The sequence below is a fragment of the Squalius cephalus genome (genome assembly GCF_949319135.1).
Source record: "Squalius cephalus genome assembly, chromosome: 23".
Classification (NCBI taxonomy): domain Eukaryota; kingdom Metazoa; phylum Chordata; class Actinopteri; order Cypriniformes; family Leuciscidae; genus Squalius; species Squalius cephalus.
The window spans coordinates 8,887,011-8,906,831 of NC_137144.1; the positions used below are offsets into that span (position 1 = coordinate 8,887,011).

At 37.8% G+C, this 19,821-nt stretch overlaps 1 protein-coding gene across 2 annotated transcripts; it reads right to left on the reverse strand.

The window, feature by feature from the left end:
• Positions 1–16: 16 nt before the first annotated feature.
• phrf1 (PHD and ring finger domains 1) lies at positions 17–19,512 on the reverse strand. 2 transcript variants are annotated; one of them, XM_079860191.1, is made up of 18 exons: positions 19,416–19,512; positions 18,741–18,879; positions 18,089–18,217; positions 15,737–15,924; positions 13,773–13,856; positions 13,192–13,322; positions 11,548–11,639; positions 11,289–11,446; positions 10,820–10,952; positions 8,735–8,853; positions 8,325–8,518; positions 8,106–8,228; positions 7,816–7,961; positions 3,639–6,764; positions 3,425–3,501; positions 1,808–1,927; positions 1,579–1,707; positions 17–1,380 (listed from the first exon to the last, which is right to left on the reverse strand). In XM_079860191.1, the coding sequence occupies exons 2-18, from the start codon at positions 18,832–18,834 to the stop codon at positions 1,222–1,224; spliced, it is 5,202 nt and encodes a 1,733-aa protein (XP_079716317.1). In that variant the 5' UTR covers positions 18,835–18,879; positions 19,416–19,512; the 3' UTR covers positions 17–1,221. The 2 variants fall into 2 exon arrangements, with proteins under 2 accessions (XP_079716317.1, XP_079716318.1); XM_079860192.1 differs by having other exon boundaries at positions 11,307–11,446; positions 19,416–19,493.
• Positions 19,513–19,821: the final 309 nt, after the last annotated feature.

The window sequence follows — 19,821 nt, forward strand, 5'->3', positions numbered from 1 at the left end:
AAGCAGGAAGCATGCCAAAGATTTTTCTTTTTATTAAATAAAGGATCTAATAAAAATATTTACACAAACAGTGGATCACGAATCATGTATTCTGTGACTGCTTGGATTCACATGATAAAGTTCACTCGGGTTAAGAGAACAGAATCCTCTCTATCAGGACAAGACCAACGGTTTGCCACATTTCTGCACGCCTCGCTGTCTGATACAACTGAAGTTACATGAGATCAATTCAACATTTCTCAAGCAATTAAAATGACATAATTAATGAAAAGGGTTCAGAAAATCCCAACCTTTTGAATTACACTCTTCAGCCATAATTTACGATCAACTTTTCTTTAGTAATGCATAAATAAATGGTTATTTTCTAGGCTGAAAGTAATTTGTAAAAGCTGTCATTCACTAACAGAACAAAAAACAACAGCAATTAGAAAAAACAAAACAATTGGCAAACCCATTCATCTGGCAGGATTTATCAGGAAATCTGCTAAGCAGTCACTTTTCAACTGAACATAAAAGATCTATCATGAATGAACCTTATCGTTTTTCTATTACAACAAAACCATTCAATGAGGGTGAGGTCTACTTCAGTTTTCCTGTTTTACTTATATTAGTAAACTAAAAGAATTTAAAGAAATATGTTAACCAAACAGATTTAAGAGTCTCATAAAGACTAGATATCAGAACAATATTTTAACTCAAATAAATGCTCTTTGTAAGTTTTCGGAGAGATCACAGAATGTCCCAGAGGATCTTATGCATTTACGACATAAGTGACATACAAAAAAAAATTTATGTGCTCTCCAATATCTTTTATTTATGATGGAACTTTGATGTTCACCAAGTATTTTGTGTGTGTGTATAAATGATTTATATTTTAGTCTGATGATGCAAGAGCCTGACTAATGACTTAAACTTCCAGTTGGATAAGCTTAAAATAGCAAAGAAACACAACACCCTCTTGAAGACTCGTTTTAAACAATGGCAACGTAAAGATTTTTAACATATCTTGTATTCAGACACACCCAGATACTTTCAAATGATCTTTACATTCAAAAGAAAACAAACAAACATTCAAAAAGGTTCATTTGCTGATAACAAGACGTTGAGCCCTTAAGAGTTTCCTACGTCATTGTAGAAATGCACAGATTTAAAAACAATCAAATCTACAGTTGATTGCTAATGATACTGTCTGAAAAGGACGTAGCCGTTTTACCACTGACTTCACACTGAAGTTTGGAAGTCTTGCGGGACGTCTGCCTGTTGGTTTTCCCCAGTTTCCTCTTTCCTGTGTTTCCTTGTATGTTTATACTTATCCACGTAGGCTTTGACCAAGTTAACTACTTTAACAGGGTTGATCTCACCGCTCTTGCTATGACACACCTAGTTAATGAGGGAAAACAAGACATGAATGGGATCATTTCCACACAATAACATAATTCTTTCATTATTCATTCAAGAAATTGCCTACTGAAGAGAAGGAAAACAAAATAGTATTCGCATATGCAAACGTGCTTGGGTGGTAAAAGGAAGTGAATATGAAAAACAGCAGCAAAAGACAACATCTGACGTTTCAGTTACCTTCTGAACGGCCTTGCGCAAAATCTCTTTGTACTCTTCCTTTGTGATGTCCCTCTTCTGATAGAAGGGCTTTATTGCAAGCTTGACCTCCTCTATTGCTCGCTCTTGCATATGAAGTTTCTTCATGTACTACAGAAAGAGAAATAATGTTTAAAAATTCAAGACATCAAGGCAATCGAATTAAATGAGTCATCGATGTGATGAAATTGTGCAGTGACGCTTTATTGACCTTCTCTTTCGGATCGGGGTCCCCTTCTTTGTGGGATTTTGGTTTGCTGGATTCCTCTTGGGGAGGAAGGCTGGAGACTGTTGCTGTGAGTTTTGTATCAGCCTTAGATGAAGCTTTATCCTTTAATATGAAATAGATTCATGGGATTATTGTAGTACTGAAGTACCCATAACATCACTCAAGCTCAAAACTGCCCACAATAATAAAAATTCCCATTAACCGCTTCAAAGACTAATAAGGTCTCGACTTCCTGTGATCTTCCGGGCTTTCCCTTCGCTTAAGGTAATGTGAAGTAATAATTTAATCAAGCACAAACTTGAAAAAAATATTTTTTTAATACATATTTTAATTATAATTATGTGAGCTGAGAAATGCAAAACTTGACAAAGATTTAATGTCAACTGCTGAAGATCCACAAAATGACCATCATAAATCTTGATAAACTTGTATTCAAGGTCACTCCTTGGGAATGAAGGATGCAACAATTTCCAAGTGTAACGTTAACTTTCATTTCTTCTGAAGTGAAGCCTTATAAGGCTGCTTTCAGTTTCTGTCACATGGGTACAATAGGAATTGCATCATCGTTGTTTTCACCATCTTGAGAGAGCAAGTGCAAATTGTGAATGTGAACAGTGACATTATGACACCCTCTGGTTTCTTAGAGCAACTACATATGAGGTGCAACAATTATGACATGCACTGGTATGCACAAAAACTTGTTCTAAGAGCTCTTAAAAGGTTTCTTCAGTAAAACTCTGTTTACTAGAGTTGCTCCTCTCATGGAGAAAAGTTTTCTCAATCTTGCAAAAGTAATGCTCAAGATGTAGAGTTCCAGAAATCAAAATAAGACTTTATTGGGCAAAGCCGAGACATCTGCAGGACATCTGACCTCCTCACTCGCAACTCACACATTTATAGCTTTAACCAATGATCTCATTACTCAGTTAGGCTACTTCATCACTGGGCTATCTTCTTCTTCTCTTTATAAGGGTGGGTGGCTGACTGCCAACCAGTCAAAAACATATTTTGATTGTCCCACAAAATAATTCTTCAGTGTTTTTGCCTCATTATTTTTTATCAAGAGAAGATATAAGGTGCTCTTTTGGTTCACATGGCCTTCAACAGTGCAGATGCCAACCGCAAACAACTTTAGGTAAAATCCCATTTCTCTCAGTCATGTAAGGCCATGAGGCCTTCAAAACACATCTGGTTTTTATAGTATTCAGATTACATCACCTTCATTTATATAGCGCTTTTAACAATGTAGATTGTTCCAAAGCGGCTTTACATTGATAATAGGAAATTAATAGGAAACATCTACAATTATAGATGTTTTATAGAATAATAGGGTTTCTTCCAACGTTTTAGCAACGTCCAGCACATCTACAATTGTTTTCTATAGGATAAGTAAAACATTTCATCACTCCAATCAAGTATGATACTGTAGTATGTGGAACACAAAAGAAAGTTTTTTAAAAAAATGTCTGTTTTTAATTCCAAAGACTAAAGTCATAAGTGTGAAACAACAAGGGTGAGTCAATTATGACAATTTTAATTTTGGGTGGAATCTATCCCTTTAAAACACTGGAAGAAATAAAGTATAAGACGGGTTTGTACCTGATTGGAGGTTTGTTGGGATGAAGCAGACCTTCGCGACCCTTCTTGCTTGAGTTTTAGTTTGAAGAGTGCAAGTTCTAAATAAGCCATGGGAAAACATTCAAAACAATTTTACTCATTTTCAAAATATTTTAGTTTTATGTAGCCTGAATGCTTCAGACCAAGCCTGATGTGACTAAATGTGTAAAGTAGTGCATCAAACATTTTTACTCACTGCTTAATTTCTCAGACTGGGGCTCTGCTGTTTCCTGCAAATTCCAAGTAACTCGCTTTCCCTGCGGCTTAGGCTTCATACCAGCTGTAATGGGTTCAGTCATTTGCTCATTCCCAGCTGGAGCCTCTGGAACGGCAGGCTTGGGGTCGACAGCTTCTGTTGAGTCGGCCACAGAGCTCTCACTCATTTCTTTCTTAATGAAGTCCAAGTTATCAATCAAGTAATCAATGCTAATATCTTCATCGGATGACATAACAGGTTCTTGTTTTACTGGCGGGTCTGGTGGTTGGAGAGGTGACACCTCCATGTCCTCCTCTAAAAGCGGTGACTGATAGGACTCAATGGGCTCCTTTTTACAGTTGGCCGGGTCTATGTCAGGTGTATCCAAACTGATGACAAGAGGGTTGTCACTGCAGCTTGGTGAATCATCTTCATCAAGCCATATTTGCTCGATTATCTTTTTTTGTGGCTCAACCATTTCTTGCAATTTAATTTCCTTTTTACAGTTTTCAGCGTCTATGTCAGGTGTGCCCGAACTGATGACAAGAGGGTTGTCACTGCAGATTGGGGAATCATCTTCATCAGGCCATATTTGCTCGATTTTAATCTTTTTTGGCTCAACCATTTCTTGCACTTTCATTTCATCCTGAAAGCCAGCGTGTCTCTTGTCTAAATCCGCTCTTTTCAAATTCATTTCATTAAGATTTGGTGATTCCTTGCTGAAGATGTTAAAAGACATCTCTTCATTTTTCATCTCTTTAACACCATCTAATTCTCCACACAGTTCCTCCTCCTTTTTGAAATCTTTCAACTCCTTGACAGCACTAATGGGCCAAGGTTCCTCTTGTTTAATTTTTTCGGACTTAAGCAGCTCAAGCGAAAGATCTTCCTTGCTTTCTTTAACTCTTCTAGTCTGGTCACCATGTCTTGATGACCCAAGACCACGAGTTGTGATGTCAACCAACTGAGTCTCTTGTTTAATTGATGGTTTAACTGAAGTAGTCTCATGTTTATGTGCTCTTGCACCCCTCTCTGTCTTCACCTTTGTTGTAGACCTGACTGTACCAACAGCGTGCTCATGTAACTCAGTGGACATGGGCTCTGCTGACTTATGGGAGCTCCTTTCTGTGCGTCGAGAGGTGTCTGATCGATCCTCTTGCCTTTTTCGCTCTCTAGACGTTGATCTTGATTTTGACTTCTGTCTCTTTAACCTATTCTCACCCTGATCCTTTGATGTTTTCCTCCTTTCTCTGGATCTAGATCTAGAAAACGAACGAGATCGAGAGCGCCTTCTTTCTTTTGATCTCTTCTTTCGTCTTTCTCTCCCTCGGTTGTCATTCCTCTCACGACTCCCTCTTCTCCCACTTGTCTTCCTCTCTCTACTGCTGGAACTCGAGGAACACCTCCTGTCTCTTGACCGTGGATATCTCCTCTCTTTCGATCTTGAGCGCTGCCTTTCTTTTGATTTCGAACGGGATCGCCGCCGATCCCTTGACCTTGAGCGTGACCTCCTCTTGTCTTTTGACCTTGAGTGTTTCTTTTTATGGGAGTCTTTAGATGAAAGGCTTTGCGAGTTTGATGGTGACTGCTTCCTATCCATGCACTGGGACTGATGAGGTCTTTCCATTTTTATGTTAGTGGCATTAAAGGAACCACTGACTGAAGGTAGCTCTTTACACACCCCATTTCCTTTGGATGCTTGGATTGCAAAAGACTCTTCAAGGGACTTTGATTGGGGCCTGACGGGTTGAGGTTCAGCCTCAGGCTCAGACTTCACCTCCAGCTTAACATTTTTGTCACTGCATGACGAGCTTGATCTGGAGTGCTCCTGAGCTTTCCGAAATGGACTTTCTGGAGTTTCACGACTTCCAGGATCTATGCTAGCCTTGCATATAGTAGAATTATCTGAAGATCCTGAGGTAACCCAACTGTGGATTGCATCTGAATGATGTGGTGATTGTTTGCACGGTTCGTCTCTGCAAGAATCTGGCTCCGTTTTAACTTCTGCACAGATTTCCGAGTCTCTCTCCATATCGGAGTCCGCATTCACAGACTCAGATTTGATTTGATCACAGGCATCCTGATTGACTCCAACTGGCACCCGAGACTCAGTATTTTGGGTGCTAACATCAAGACTTTCACCTTCTGGTTCATTATCAGATGAATCAGACCCTGTAGGGTTAAAGGGGTCATAGACCTCACACTTCTCCTCTTTGCTCTTCTCCTCTTTGGCCTTTGTTTTTAATGACAACATCTGTTTACTTTTATTACTCTTCTTTGTTGATTCCTCCTCATTCCCAGGCAGAGTCCCTCCTGATGCAGAAAGTCGCCGAGCTTGCCATGGGTTTCTGCTAGAGTTTATACGGAAACTGACGGAAGAAGAGGACGGGCACGAGTTTGAAGAGGCACTGAAAGATGATGTACTGGAGGTGAAAGAGCTAGAAAATGAAGAAGCAGCACCAGTTCTGTCTGATCTTTGCCTCTGAGCATCCACTGTCCTGTTTTGCTGACTTGTACCCATTCCTTGCTGGTCAACGGTACGTTCCCTACCTGTATTGCCTGCTAAACTGGTCACTGAAGACCCAGGCAAAGTACTGCTACTGCTGTCACTGCTACTATTTGCACTGGAGGTACTGTCCCTTTTAATTTTTGGTATTCTTGGCAATACAGAAACATCCACCCATACAGGCTTTGGAGGGGGCTTTCTGACAGGCGTTTGTCGGGCAGTTCCCTCCTGGTCTTGATGGGGAGAGTCAGAAGAGCTATTTGACACCCTTGAAAGCGGTTGACCTCTAATCCCATTAGTGCTCAAGTGACCATTTCCAGGTCTTGGTGGATTTAAGGTGATCGGTCTGTGAAGAGTAGATGGATGCAGATTGGGATGACCCAAGGGAGATGGGTGAGAGTGAGGAAGATGCGGAGTGTGTATGGGTGGAGATGTGGGATTCTGTGGTGTGGAACAGGACCCATGAGAATTGTGTACTGGTGGAGGCCTCCTCAATGGGCTGGAGGAAGGACCAGCATGTTCAGAGGGGTGGATGAGACTTGTTTCTGTGTTTGGTGTGTTTCCTGGTTCCCCTGAGCCTGATTCTCCAGGGGTAGTGTTCATTGGCAAGGACAGGGACACTGAAAGGAACGAACAAACATTTGACTTTTGAAAGGATGACAGTCATGCAACATCAACGTAACATTCTAATTTTCCACTAGATATTTTCCTCTACATCTCATCAGCAATTTTGATTTTGGCACGCTCTGCAGCAGCTGACTACTAAGGACCGAATGTACAGTGACGTGACATAACTGCCTGATTCAAACTGTGCTTTCATATGGCTGGCGCTGAGCCAAAGATGGACGCACTTAGCGCTTGTCATATATCACAACTATTCAGTGTTTAACCACATAATGTTTATTTTAGGTTACAGACATTTAAATACATATAATTTATAGCAAAACAATACATTTATAGTTTGTAAAACACACAATGGTGTCTATGGAAGCAGCAATAACAATCCATTCAAATATATTTGCCGACGTGTTTTATTCATATCAGATCATATCATTATTCATATCATATCAGATATTCATATCAGACACTGTAAGTAACTATAAAGTTAACTATTCTTCTCTCAGTTCACCGGCCACTTACTTTCATGTATTTCGGGAGAAACTGATTAATTCACGTGCTGTAATAAATCCAGTGCTTAATAAATAATAATAAATGTAATGAATCGCGATGCCGGCTCAACATTGTGATGTCTGTCAGCCATCGCGATGGACGATGGTATCGTCTATCGGCCCAACCCTAATATAAACCTTAAATATTGTAGGACAGGTTAAGTAAAAATACAGTGAATATGCAATAGAGTTCATATATTTATCAGAATGCTCCTAAGTTTATTTTTCTAGCTGACTAACGAGTTTTTAAGACAATGAATGGCTTTGAAGTAAATATAACATTACATGACTTTGTTCTCAAGCTGTTTTATTGACGTATTTCAAGCGAAATCGCACCACAGTTCCAGTGCACCTCCTCCTACAGGTCGTCTCAGGTTCGGTACCCTGGTGCGCTCCCGGGTACGCATAACAGCTTTCACATTACCAATTTTTCACGCAAACAGTGTCCCGTTTTGAACTAAACTGCCAGTGAAGCACCCAATGTCTCCGAAGCATGACTTACCAGGTTTGGTTGCTTTGAGGGAACCATCTCTGTTGATGACCACATCCGAACTGTCCATGAGGAGCATGCTCTGACCACTGAGGATACTCCCCAGCAGGTCTGATACAGGGGCAACATCTTCCTCCTGTGGGACACTCACACCTTGCCTGGAAACCACCACACAACCAGGATTTAAACACCCATTTAATCCTCAAACATATTTTCATTGTGATTTTCATCACCTTGAAGTAGAAATCATCTGTTTCCTCCATCGTGACCATAAAGAGTGATTCCCCCCCTCTAGTAGTTACCTGGAGAGGCCGGCAGATATGGGTCTGGCCACAGGCTGATGGGACCGCAAGGCAGAACGGGAGAGGCCACGGCGTTTAGCTTCCAGAACAGAGGATGGTGTTGGAACTTGATTCTCATCCTCCCTAACAAGATAAATTGGAAGATTAACTTAGACACTCAAGCACTCACTACTTAAAACTTGTTGACAAATATAAAATATAAAACCAACAGAACTTCACCTATCATCAAAGGGGTCTAGGTCAAAGGGATCTCCGTACACAGAGAGGGAGGCTGCGCCGATTTCTGCCCGCATACTTCCTAAACTGTACTCTGAAGGCCGATAAACTGAGGGAATAATGGAACCAGCCTTGGGCTTCTTAATCCCTAAACTCCGTGCAATACGACCTCTGGAATTAGTTTCCTTCTTTTTGACCTGAAGCAGCAAAACATTTTTGGTTTTAGCACTTTTTTGCCAGACATATAATTGCAAACTTTCACGTGTTCTTGCATAGAGGAGGTAAATACTGTTAATCAGCAAAACATTTATATTTGAGCTTTCAAAAACCCATAACAGCAACCTTTCAACAACCCAAAAATAAAGAACAAAAACTGTTAAAATTTTGTGGTTCTACATCTGCCAAGAACTCACCAGTTTTCTTCTAAATTTTGTCTTCCTCCCTCTGCGTTTCCGTCTCTTCACTCCCACGCTTTTTGTTGTTTTCCCCCCAGATATTGCTGAGGATTTGCTTTTGGTTTTCCTTCTTCTAACTGGTAAGAGAATCCCATTTAGATCAGACAGAATCACACCGAACTAAACCTCCAGTTTAATGAAAACTAAAATGTCTGATTACACATGGTATTATTATCCATTTCAGGTTAACCAATGACAAGTGGTCAGGCGAAACAGTAAGTAGGTAGTAACACACGTCTCAAAAAAGTCTTCAGTAAACCATGTGTTATTTTAGAGTAGGGTCTCTGATTTCAACACTACTGTTCAAAAGTTTGGGGTAATTATTTTTCTTTGAAAAAAATACATACTTTTATTCAGCTAGGATGCATTAAATTGATCAAAAGTGACAGTAAAGACCTCTATAATGTAATAAAATATTTATATTTCAAATAAATGCTGTTCTTTTGAACTTTTTATTCATCAAAAAAATATTAAAGTCCCCCCTGTGGTGAAAATCAAGTTTTTAAATGTTGTTTATATGTCTATGTGGTGTCTTTAATATGCTCGAAGACAAACCATGTGTAAATTCATAAGTCAGCACCATTGTTTGTATTTTCTCCTTAAAACTCTAAAAGACTGTCTCAAAAACGCAGTTTGAAATCGCTATTGTTTCAAACTTTACAAACTACCTTGTAACCAATCACATCAACGTGCCAGCGGGCTTTAGCATATCATTAACTATGACCGCTCTGAAGTCTATACCATGTATACTATACTATACTATACTCAATCTATACCATGCCAGAACATTTGTATACAATAATCAACACATCACTATGTGTTGCTGCATAAAAAGAAAAAAACTTTCTCCCACAAATTATATATATATATATATATATATATATATATATATATATATATATATATATTTTTTTTTTTTTTTTTTTAAGATTCTTGGAGTATTTTGTTTCAGATTTGACACATTTACCTAAACAAATCTTAAAGGGATACTTCACCTCTAGAAAGACGAATGTGTATTTAAAATTGGTCATTTATGTAGAAGAAATGTGAAGAAATTATTTTTAATTAATTAATTAATTAAATTAATTTGGAGCTTTCTAGACTGAGAAAAGCCAGATGTAAAAAATGTATTTTTGGCTTATGTGGATGAAAGACAACAACTCCCAGAATCCACTTGCTTCGCTGCCCTAGGAGGCCACGCCTACCGGTTAGAGAGCGCAGTTGAAAACAACAAGGTTAGGCTACCAGTGAGTCTCCGTGACGAGTCTGCCTGGGATTTCGAGATCAACCAAAATGTCCGGGATTCGGCTTTTGCGTTCTACAGTCGCCATTCATCATGTTTACTGTGGCGAGCAGGACGAGGCTGACGGCCGCGGGAGAACGGCGCGAGGCCGGTGGCGTCATTACTGAGACGCGCCGGATCTCTCACGGAGGTGCGGGAATTTTCTTAGCAATGTTAAAACGCACATCAACCGATCACTTGTTTAGCGTTCATGTAAACACTACATTCAGATTCACCAATCGGAATGAATTCAGTTAGATTGAAACAAGAGGTGTGCATGTAAACAATGAATGGCGACTGCAGAAAGCAAAAGCTGAATCCCGGACATTTTGAACGATCTCGCCCGCCGGACAAGTCCGGGAAAAGGAGGATGGTAAACCCCTACTACTCAGCTTTCTTCACAGAACAAGAGCCTGCAAGCTTAGCTTCCAAAGAAAGACGGCTGACTGTGTGCACATTATGTGAGTGAGATCCCACCCTCTATGGGCGGGTTGAACAAATGCGGAACAGCCCCTACTACTGGCTGTAGTCTTTTGCCTCTGGCCAGAAAATCCTCCGATGACGCAAAATGAAGTTTTTTGCGTCATCGGAGGATTTTTTCCAGATAAAAAATACATAAATCTCTCCTCTCAGGGGGATATGAGGGTGGAAAGCACGGTAATTCGAAAATACTACAGGTTTTCTACTAATACAAAGCTTAAAGCTAAATCCTGAAGTATCCCTTTAATACCAGGTGCAAACGGTGGGTCTATTTGTCTCACCTGTCTTTCTCCTCCGGCGGGTTCTGGAGTGAGGGGTCAAGTCTCGCACATACACGGCTGTGCTGAGTCCAGCCACTACAGCATTGATGGTCTCATCCAACCATGTGGACTGCATCATATATCTGGGAGTAAGCTAAAACACAATACCACAAATCAAACACTCACTTAGCTCACAACAACAATAGTACAGCACTGCACAAAACATTCCCAAAGTTTAAAAGAGTTTGTTCAACCACTAAACCCAACCATATGAGCAGAAGTAAGTGATTTTTTTTTTTTGTTCATGCTTGTTCCAGCATTTAAGTATCCCATTCACTTGTATTTGAACAAAACAACATAAACATCCAAAGTATCCAGTTGTTTAAGCATTAAACAAACCAGTTAGACCTGCTTCATCATCCCAGTGACACACATCTCAGCCATGTTACACACTTGTGGTTAGAGAGCAAAGCAAAAGCATCATGCAAACCTGCGCTGCTGTGCGTGCCTGTGTGATCCGATGTCTGTTGACGTTGGCCCGAACTCGTTCGCTCTGCTGGGTCCGTGCGATCGCTCGGGTCGGTCTGGCCCGGGAACGGCTGGTGGTGGGGAGAGAGCTGCTCTCCTCCTCACTAATTTGTTCAGAACCTAAAACAATTAGATGAAAATTATGGTTATTACTACAAATATGTAACAAATCATAAATGTAATGTTAATGTAAGAAGTGGTTGTGCGAGATGAAAGATGACCTGATGTGCGGTTGCTGGCGATGCACTCTGGGCAGAACCATTCCTCTACAGGTACAGCGTCCAGAGGCGGCGTGAGACATTCCATGTGGTACCTTCCATAAAAAAGGGAGAAAAATATAGAATAAGTAGTCAAATGGAAATTAAACAATAAAACCAGCGTCCCTGTAAATAGGCAGGGCTAATATATATATGACCGTATGTTAAAGTACAACAAACACAAGTTCATCCAGTCAAACACCCTAAATGTATTCAAATATAGTGGAATGAAAATGTATAAAGAGGAAAACACCTATATTTGCCATTCTTGAGCATATTATATATTACTACCATTATAATCATCATTATTGATACAAATGACAATAATAATAATAATAATAATAATAATATGTTGTTATATGTGCATGATATTTTGAGTGTCTTGCAGTATTAACATTAATGGTTAATTAATTGATCCTTTTAAAATCAGAAGTAATTTTAATGAAACTGAAGTAGTGACAGATCTTTTCTTCTGTATTGTGACGTATTTCAGAGTAAAACAGATTTTCGGAAAATAAAAAATGCTGGTTGTTGATTGGATGAAGGCAGATCTGATTGTAAGAAAGGGGTGGAGTTTAAGTGGACCACATGACTGGAGCAGCCCGGCATACATCACCACAGAGAAGCCTGACGTCTAACTGGAAGAGCGAGTTACACACATTTTGAATTTCGAGGTAAAATAAAAAGGTTTGAAGAATGAAACATGCACAAATTAATTATTCACAATAAGATCAATAACAAGCATTTGGAAAATAGGGTGACTTTTCATTGTATGCCTTTAATGATACTTTTTTTTTTTTTACTATTCCTGAAAACTTAAATCCCTTTCTCCGATTTTAAAACGACACTGTATATTTTCAATTCATTGTCTATAAAAAGTTTGTCAGTGTCATTATTCAAATCCAAAACGCTGCTTAAGTAACAAATAAGCAGTTAGCACATGTACCTCTGCACTGGTCAAGAGGACCAATCAGTCATTTGTGATCAATGGATAAGGAGAATATTTAATCATTTTATAGAGATTACTGGGGCAAACTGATCCTTTTCTAAATCAGAAATAATCTTTTGAATTAATAGATCAAAAACTCTTATACGTCTTTATGTTGTTTTTACAAAAGGCAAAAACCTCACCTGCTTATAGCTAGTGTTCCTGAAACCCTTAATTAGCTTGTTCAGGTGTGTGTGATTAGGGCTGGAGCTAAACTCTGCAGGAAAGTGGATCTTAAGGGCCACATTTGCCCACCGCTGTACTATACTTAAATCAATGTTATTGAGTGTTTTTATCATCAAGTCAAATAAAAACACGTAACTTCATTTACATTACACACTCCAGGAAGGCTATAAAGCTGATTATGAACATGAAAAATAAGGCAAAACACCAAAAGTCCACAAGTCATTGGTGCTCTTCGCCCAAATTAGTGTCTCAGTATGTATTACTATAGTGAATTTATATATTTATTTTATATTCATCTTTTATTTTAATATTTAAAGTACTATACAGTACCAGTCAAAACTTTGGTACCATTACCATTGAGTCATCAAATTAGGGACTTACGTCCAAGTCATGCGACTCAAGTCCACAACCCTGGTTTGTCATTCATTTCTTACCCAGCATCACAGCCATCACACAGCAGGAGGCGATCTTCACGGTCTCGACCCCCGCAAACCTCACAGCTGGTCTGATCCAAGTCCAGTTCCAGCTGTTCCTCGCCAGGTTTCACAGGCTTCTTAACTGCAATCTAAGCACACACAAACAAACTAATACTCTCCCATCTGCTTAACTGAGGCTGATATTATGGTGCGTTCATTGTGACCTTCAAGTGGAGTCGGAAAAATCGTAATTACGATGCCCAAGCACATGAATGACAGAGAAAAGTTATATTTAGAAAGGGGGAAAACTCATAATACACAAGTTTTACATTATAAGCGATTTGAAACACTGATCTATAAATCTACAGAGATCAGTGAGCGGGTCTAATAATCACTCAACTTTCATATTTGTGAAACCATGTTGTGATATCATGTATAAATAAGTGATAGAAATCAATATTTTTCAACATTTTGAATTCAGATGTAGATATTTGGGTTTATTATTCACAATACATTTCTTTACTTTTACATTTCTTTACTGTATAACACAATGTCGTGGTAATAATAATCCTGATGGACAGATCTGGCATGTGACTCACTGTTTTTTTAACTTTCCCACCATGGCACTTTCTCAGGAAAATGTTCTCAAAGACTATTCGGTCCACAGGACAGGAGTTGGCATTCTGAAAAAAATAATAAAAATAAAAAGTGGCATTATTGTTTATGAACTAGGGTTATTACAGTTAACTAAAACAATTAAAAACATTTTTGTTACTTGAAACAGATGACTTGAACAGTTACTTGTAACTGACCTAAAGAAAACAACTTCTTTAAAAACAACTTATTTTATTTCAACTAGTTGCTAAGGTAATTTTTTTTTAATGATGTACTAAAATTAACTAATACAATTAATTCATTGTATTAAAACTGAAATAAAAATTATATAGGCATTAAAAGAAACACTAATAAAAATAACAAAAACAAAATTATTAAATTTAATAAAAAAATATATATAAATACAAACAAATCCAAATTAATTAATTCTTAAAATGAAAAATTAATAATAACTCTGATAGTACGTCAATGATCATCGGGGTCCAAGCACTAATGGCTAATGTGGATGATTAGTGACCCAACTTAAATGGATCTTACAATGTTGCTTTTATAGCAAAGTCCATCTTGAATCTTCACTGAAAGTTAAGGTTTGATTATAAAATGTGTGGACTTATATTCAACATTTAAATTTAGATGAATCGCATGTCATAGGATGTCACAGGACAAATTCAAATGAATGTGAAGATATAATTTTGCAGCTCAAAACATTTATCTAAATCTTTTATCTTAAGGCTCTTTTCATTTTTATAAACTTGCCTCATAAACTTATGCTTGCAGTTTAACACATCTGTGTTTGTTTTATTATTCACAACAATAAATGTCCATTGCTGCTCCATTGCTGAATGTCACTGTTTTCGTCACTGCAGTTTCCCGAACACACACACAAGAAATGAAATGTGTTTAGCCCAAAAATATTTCATTTTTAACCGTTTTTAATTCTCCTTTTTGAAATTTCTCTCAGATCTGTTATAACCCCATTGCTGCTTTAACAAGTTGACCCCACAATTGCGTAGCTTAATGTGAGTCTGCAAATTAGTGGCTGAAAAATTAGGTTTAAAACACGTTAATATTTCAATCATGTTTAAAAAACCCTCTTATCATGAATATATTTTAAGCAATATCTCATGAAGATTATATATATATATATATATATATATATATATATATATATATATATATATATATATATATATATATATATATATGATATATGATATATGATATATGACATGACATATAATGACCACTAGAAGGTGCTCTAGGCATATGTTTTCCTTGATTCCTTGAAGAGATACAAGTAAAACAGTGACGCACTTTTGTTGTTTTATCGTGAAATGAGAGTTAAGTGTCTTTATTAAAATTAATGGATTATCAATGGATAATGGATTATCCGCAGTGTCCACAGATATAACCGCGATCTGCGCATCACTATTCACATTTTTTAATGGTAGGCCATTCAGATGTGATGTTTTTAGCCACTGAAATTTGATTGCCTGCTGGCGGTCATGTTTTTTTTGTTTTTTTTAGGTATCCGAGTCATAATATAGTATATGTTTCTAGCCCCTATGGTTCAAAAATCCAAACTGCCACCTTATAGTGCCAAATAGTCATGGAAGGGTGTGTGTCAGAGCGTCCGAGTAGCGGTGCTCAATTGGGACCATTCTGCCAATTTTGGGGTCTCTACAATTTACGGTCTTTGACGCCCATACACTTTTAGGGAGGAAAAATAAGAACATCAGTACAAACACAATAGTGTTCCAGCACTTCGGTGCTTGGACCCCTAATAAAATAACAGTGTTATGAATAATATTGCATCAACCAAGTTGTTTCCCCAGTATTTGCATATTATGAATAATGCTGAATAAACATAGAGAATCACTGACCAAATAGATCTTAATGTACGAGTTACGTTAAGGGTAACGTAAGGGTTTAAGCTTGTCAATCTTACCCTTGACCATTCCAGAATGCAGTCGAGACAGAAGTAGTGTTCGCAAGACTCCGGTGTGGCAACGGGCTGCTCGTGGAAGGAGTTCAGGCAGATGGGGCATTTCTCCGAGTCCTCGTCTGAGCTCAGGTCAGCTGCATCCACAGGAACGTTCCCTGCAGCTCCTTCCAGGACGTTCCCAGAGTCCTCATCTGAGGATACAGGATACAGTGCTCCCGTGTTTGTTTGAATATTGTGTGGCAGGTCTTATGATTATGCATATTTTAAGGCAAAATGCAAACACATCACTCCCAACGATTAAAGATCCACATGATCTGATATCTGCTGGAAAGCACTTTTATAAGACTGATATCATATTTGATGGATAGATATGCTTTTGGTTAGATTAGTTTTATTTTAGCTTGCATTCATAATGAAATTTAGTCAATAAGAAACGGAAGATGCAATCATCTTCTGTATTGTGACATTTATCCAAATGAAACGGCTTCTCGAAGGAGAAAAAAAAAATGTAGTGTAGGACTCGATTTTGTCCATTCGGAATGGATTGATTGTTGTCGTTTGCTAATTGCTCTCACAAGTTGTCATTGTCAAGGGGAAGGGAAGTTAATGGTTTTGATTAAAATATTGATGTGCATAAGGGTCAATTAAGGGCCATTTTTTTTACCTTTGTAAGGGCAATTTTTATAATTCCCTTATTAAATGTATCTGTGGTGTTGTTTTTTTATGTGAAATATTTAAATTTAACCAGTTACAATCCTATGCTATAGACTGTAACCAATCAAATGTTTTTCAACATCTTTATATTGCAAAGGTGAAACAGAAGCTGCATCTGATAATGCATTTGTGTTTATTTACACAGAATGTTTAAAGGCTCCCTGAAACCAAAATAATTTTTGTTTAGCTTTTAGTATGAATATGTTATCCTTAAGGTTATGAATACCGGTAAGCTGGTTTGTTCCAAAACAATGACAAAATTTGCACCGCGGACTTCAGCTTCTCATCACATCTTCTGTCCAATCAAATGCTCTCTAGAATCTAAAGCTCCGCCCCCTACACTATAAACACCACCTGGCTAAAGCGACTGTTGACACATCAGGATCAGTATGGCTTGGAGATGTTGTTCGGTTGCTCAAACGCTCGAGTTTTATTCCGTTTTCCAACTGTACGTTGGTTAAGAATGAAATGTCTAGAATTTATTCACACCTCTACTATTGAATCCAACGTGTCATCAGTGCTCAGATTCGCTTCCATGGTGCTGTTTCAAGTACGACTCTCAGTCTGTGAGGTAATGGCTGTTTGAAAAGGGGGAGGAGCCATTCAATATGTCCCACCTTAACTTCCTGTTTCAGTGGAAATTACGTCAACGCATCAAACAAAGCTGTGCATTCCCAAGGCACTTCAGTGGGTCCTATAATGCTGTTTAATGTAAATATATGTATGATTCTTTCACTTGATATTAGAATAATGATTATTAATGTTGATTAACAGTTTTTGTGGGGAAAAAGCACATCATATTTGGCTACAGATAAAACAAGCCAAGAACCATTTATACAAGAAGTGTTAATTTCTTTTTACTGATTAGAAAATCAAGACTTCACATTGGTTATTTCAATAGCATGAAAAACAAAACAGTTATTCAAATTGGGAATAAATTATACAAAGAATGCAAGCAAAGAATACCGAAGCGAGTCAAGTTATGCACTCACAAAAACTGCCGTTACAATAACTGAAGGGAACGTACACTGTAAAATGAAATCTCTTATTTGCATCTTTTCTGCACTTTGTTGTTTATGATGAGAGAATTTGTGCGAATGCAGATTCAGAATTCAGTCAGTAAGCGCACACTGAACAACTCCGAATCTGACTGGACATTGCATTCATAAGTTGAACAGAGACGTGTGTGCTTGGTTATAATGCTCAACACTGCATATGAAATATGATGCAACATGAGAAAATCTACTGTAAATGTAATGCCGCAATCGATACTTTTCATTCATTTTACATTGCACTTTAATCACGATCTAGCTCAATTGTGCAGGGGCATTTTTGTTCATTTTGGTGGCATTTTTGCCCCAAGCCCCCTTTAATTTCCAACTCTGATGTGCATAGGCAAATAATTTGTAATAAACACTGCAATATTCCATAAAAAATAAGTTTTATGGTGACTTTAACACTTAAAGGTAATTAAATCAAAGACATTACTCTGGCAGGTGATTAAATCATTAAATAAATATTATAAGTGGCCTTAGAAGTCAATATTCTGTTTTTTTACATTTCAATTCGTTCAATATAATTAACTTGTTAAATTGACAAGCATAAAAAAGTCAATACAAGCATGTTGAAGTTAAATCTTACTTTCACTTTCACCCTCATCTTCCTCCTCCTCCTCCTCTCCATCAAGGACATCCTCCTCTTCGTCATCATCATCTTCCTCACTGCCTGTTTCTCTTTCCTCTGATTCCCCCTCGTCTTCTGAGTTGTCCTCTGAATTGGAATGACATGCAGGAAGATAAGTTGTGTAAAGTGAAAGAATTTTTTTTTATATATATCAAATGCAATCTAAACTATCCTCTATCCTCTATCAAGGCCTCTAAATTATCAACACGACAACTTTGCTGTAAAACCTGTTGTAGACAATCTACTACATGCTTTCTGTCGTCTGATTGATAATTCATATATTTTTAGTAAGTAAAAGGTCTTCTAGTATAATAATAAAAATGTCTCCCTGGAAGTCATGGCAAGTGTCTTTTAACGTGAAATCTTTTCTGATTTTCTTTATATTGTTAGTAATATTTCAAGATGAACACTTTCTGTAACTGAACTGAAGCAACTTTACTTGATTTATCCATATATCAAGTATGATACAAAACATAAAGGTTCAATAAACGGTTTGACTATTTTTTCACATGTCAGACTTAACAGGGTTAAATAGGGACAACATTATTTAAGGCCCACAACACATTAGGCTTCTCTGTGTTGTTCCATTTGCTGACACAAGACCACTAACCGTCATCAGAGATGATGGACATGGCAGGTCTTTTTCCTTTCCCATGGGAGACGTTCCTGTTGATCAGCTCATCCTGGCTGTCCTCCTCATCCATGGTTATGCACTGATTTAATCTAGATATTTTTCAGCACTGAACAACCTGTAGGGCACATAAGCATTATCTAATGTGAACATCCACTCCAAATGTGACCAAAATTGAAATAGTGTCACACAAACTATTAGTTTATTTTTTTTCACGTCAGGCTTAAATGTCCTCTTGATTTTGTAGTTTGAGTCAGATGGTTCAATGCACATAACTCTCAATGCTTCTATTGTACGGACATGTTATTGACTCGATGCTAACAGCTAACATCAAGCCAGCTAATAAAAACACTAGCCTGCTTCATTTTACCTACACATTCCAGGATACTTATAATGAGGCTGTAAACATGAAAAACATTCAATGCAAAATACTAAGTCATTTTATTTAGTGAAAGTGAGCCTTGTGCACTTGCACCATAGCTAATGCTAAAGCTAACACGCTATCAGTGTTTCTTGTCCTTAGTCTAAATTTAACTCATCAGCTGTTTTTGTTATATGTACTATCTAGGCCGTATAGAGCAGCTTTTATAGGCGGTAAATGTCTCATTTATTGAATTCATCTGGGAGGTTATAATATTGAGTATTTGTACCTACCCTGTAAGGTTGTGTAAGACATTATTTGTGTTTTGAAGTCCACTCGGCGTTTGTCTTTGACGGCACCGGTTGGAGAAATTACGAATCCTACTATGGCAAGGAATTGCTCATGAATATTAATACAAGTTTCGTGAGGTCCGGCCAATAGGCTTTATTGCAAATTTAACAATTAATTCTACTTGGGTAAAGGTTTTGGCTTATGAATATTAATTAGCAGGTTTACCGAGCAAATTCAGCACGACTAGATTCATATTTAGAGGTTCAAGAAACCCTATTTAATTGTTAGGATTTTTATTTTTATTATTATTATTTGCGATTGCAATTTGGAACCATCAGCCAACACACAATAGACTAACCCAATGTTTTTAATTTATAATAAAACTTTTCATTTTTCCACATGGATTGT

Bases quoted from the DNA above. Each gene is read 5' to 3' on its own strand.
- phrf1 (XM_079860191.1), bottom strand. From the start codon at position 18,834: ATGGATGAGGAGGACAGCCAGGATGAGCTGATCAACAGGAACGTCTCC. The intron at 11,447-11,547 runs GTCATCTTTCAT...TAATTGTTTTAG, and splicing joins CGCCAGCAACCGCACATCAG to GTTCTGAACAAATTAGTGAG. The intron at 1,381-1,578 runs GTAACTGAAACG...CTCATTAACTAG, and splicing joins TGCGCAAGGCCGTTCAGAAG to GTGTGTCATAGCAAGAGCGG.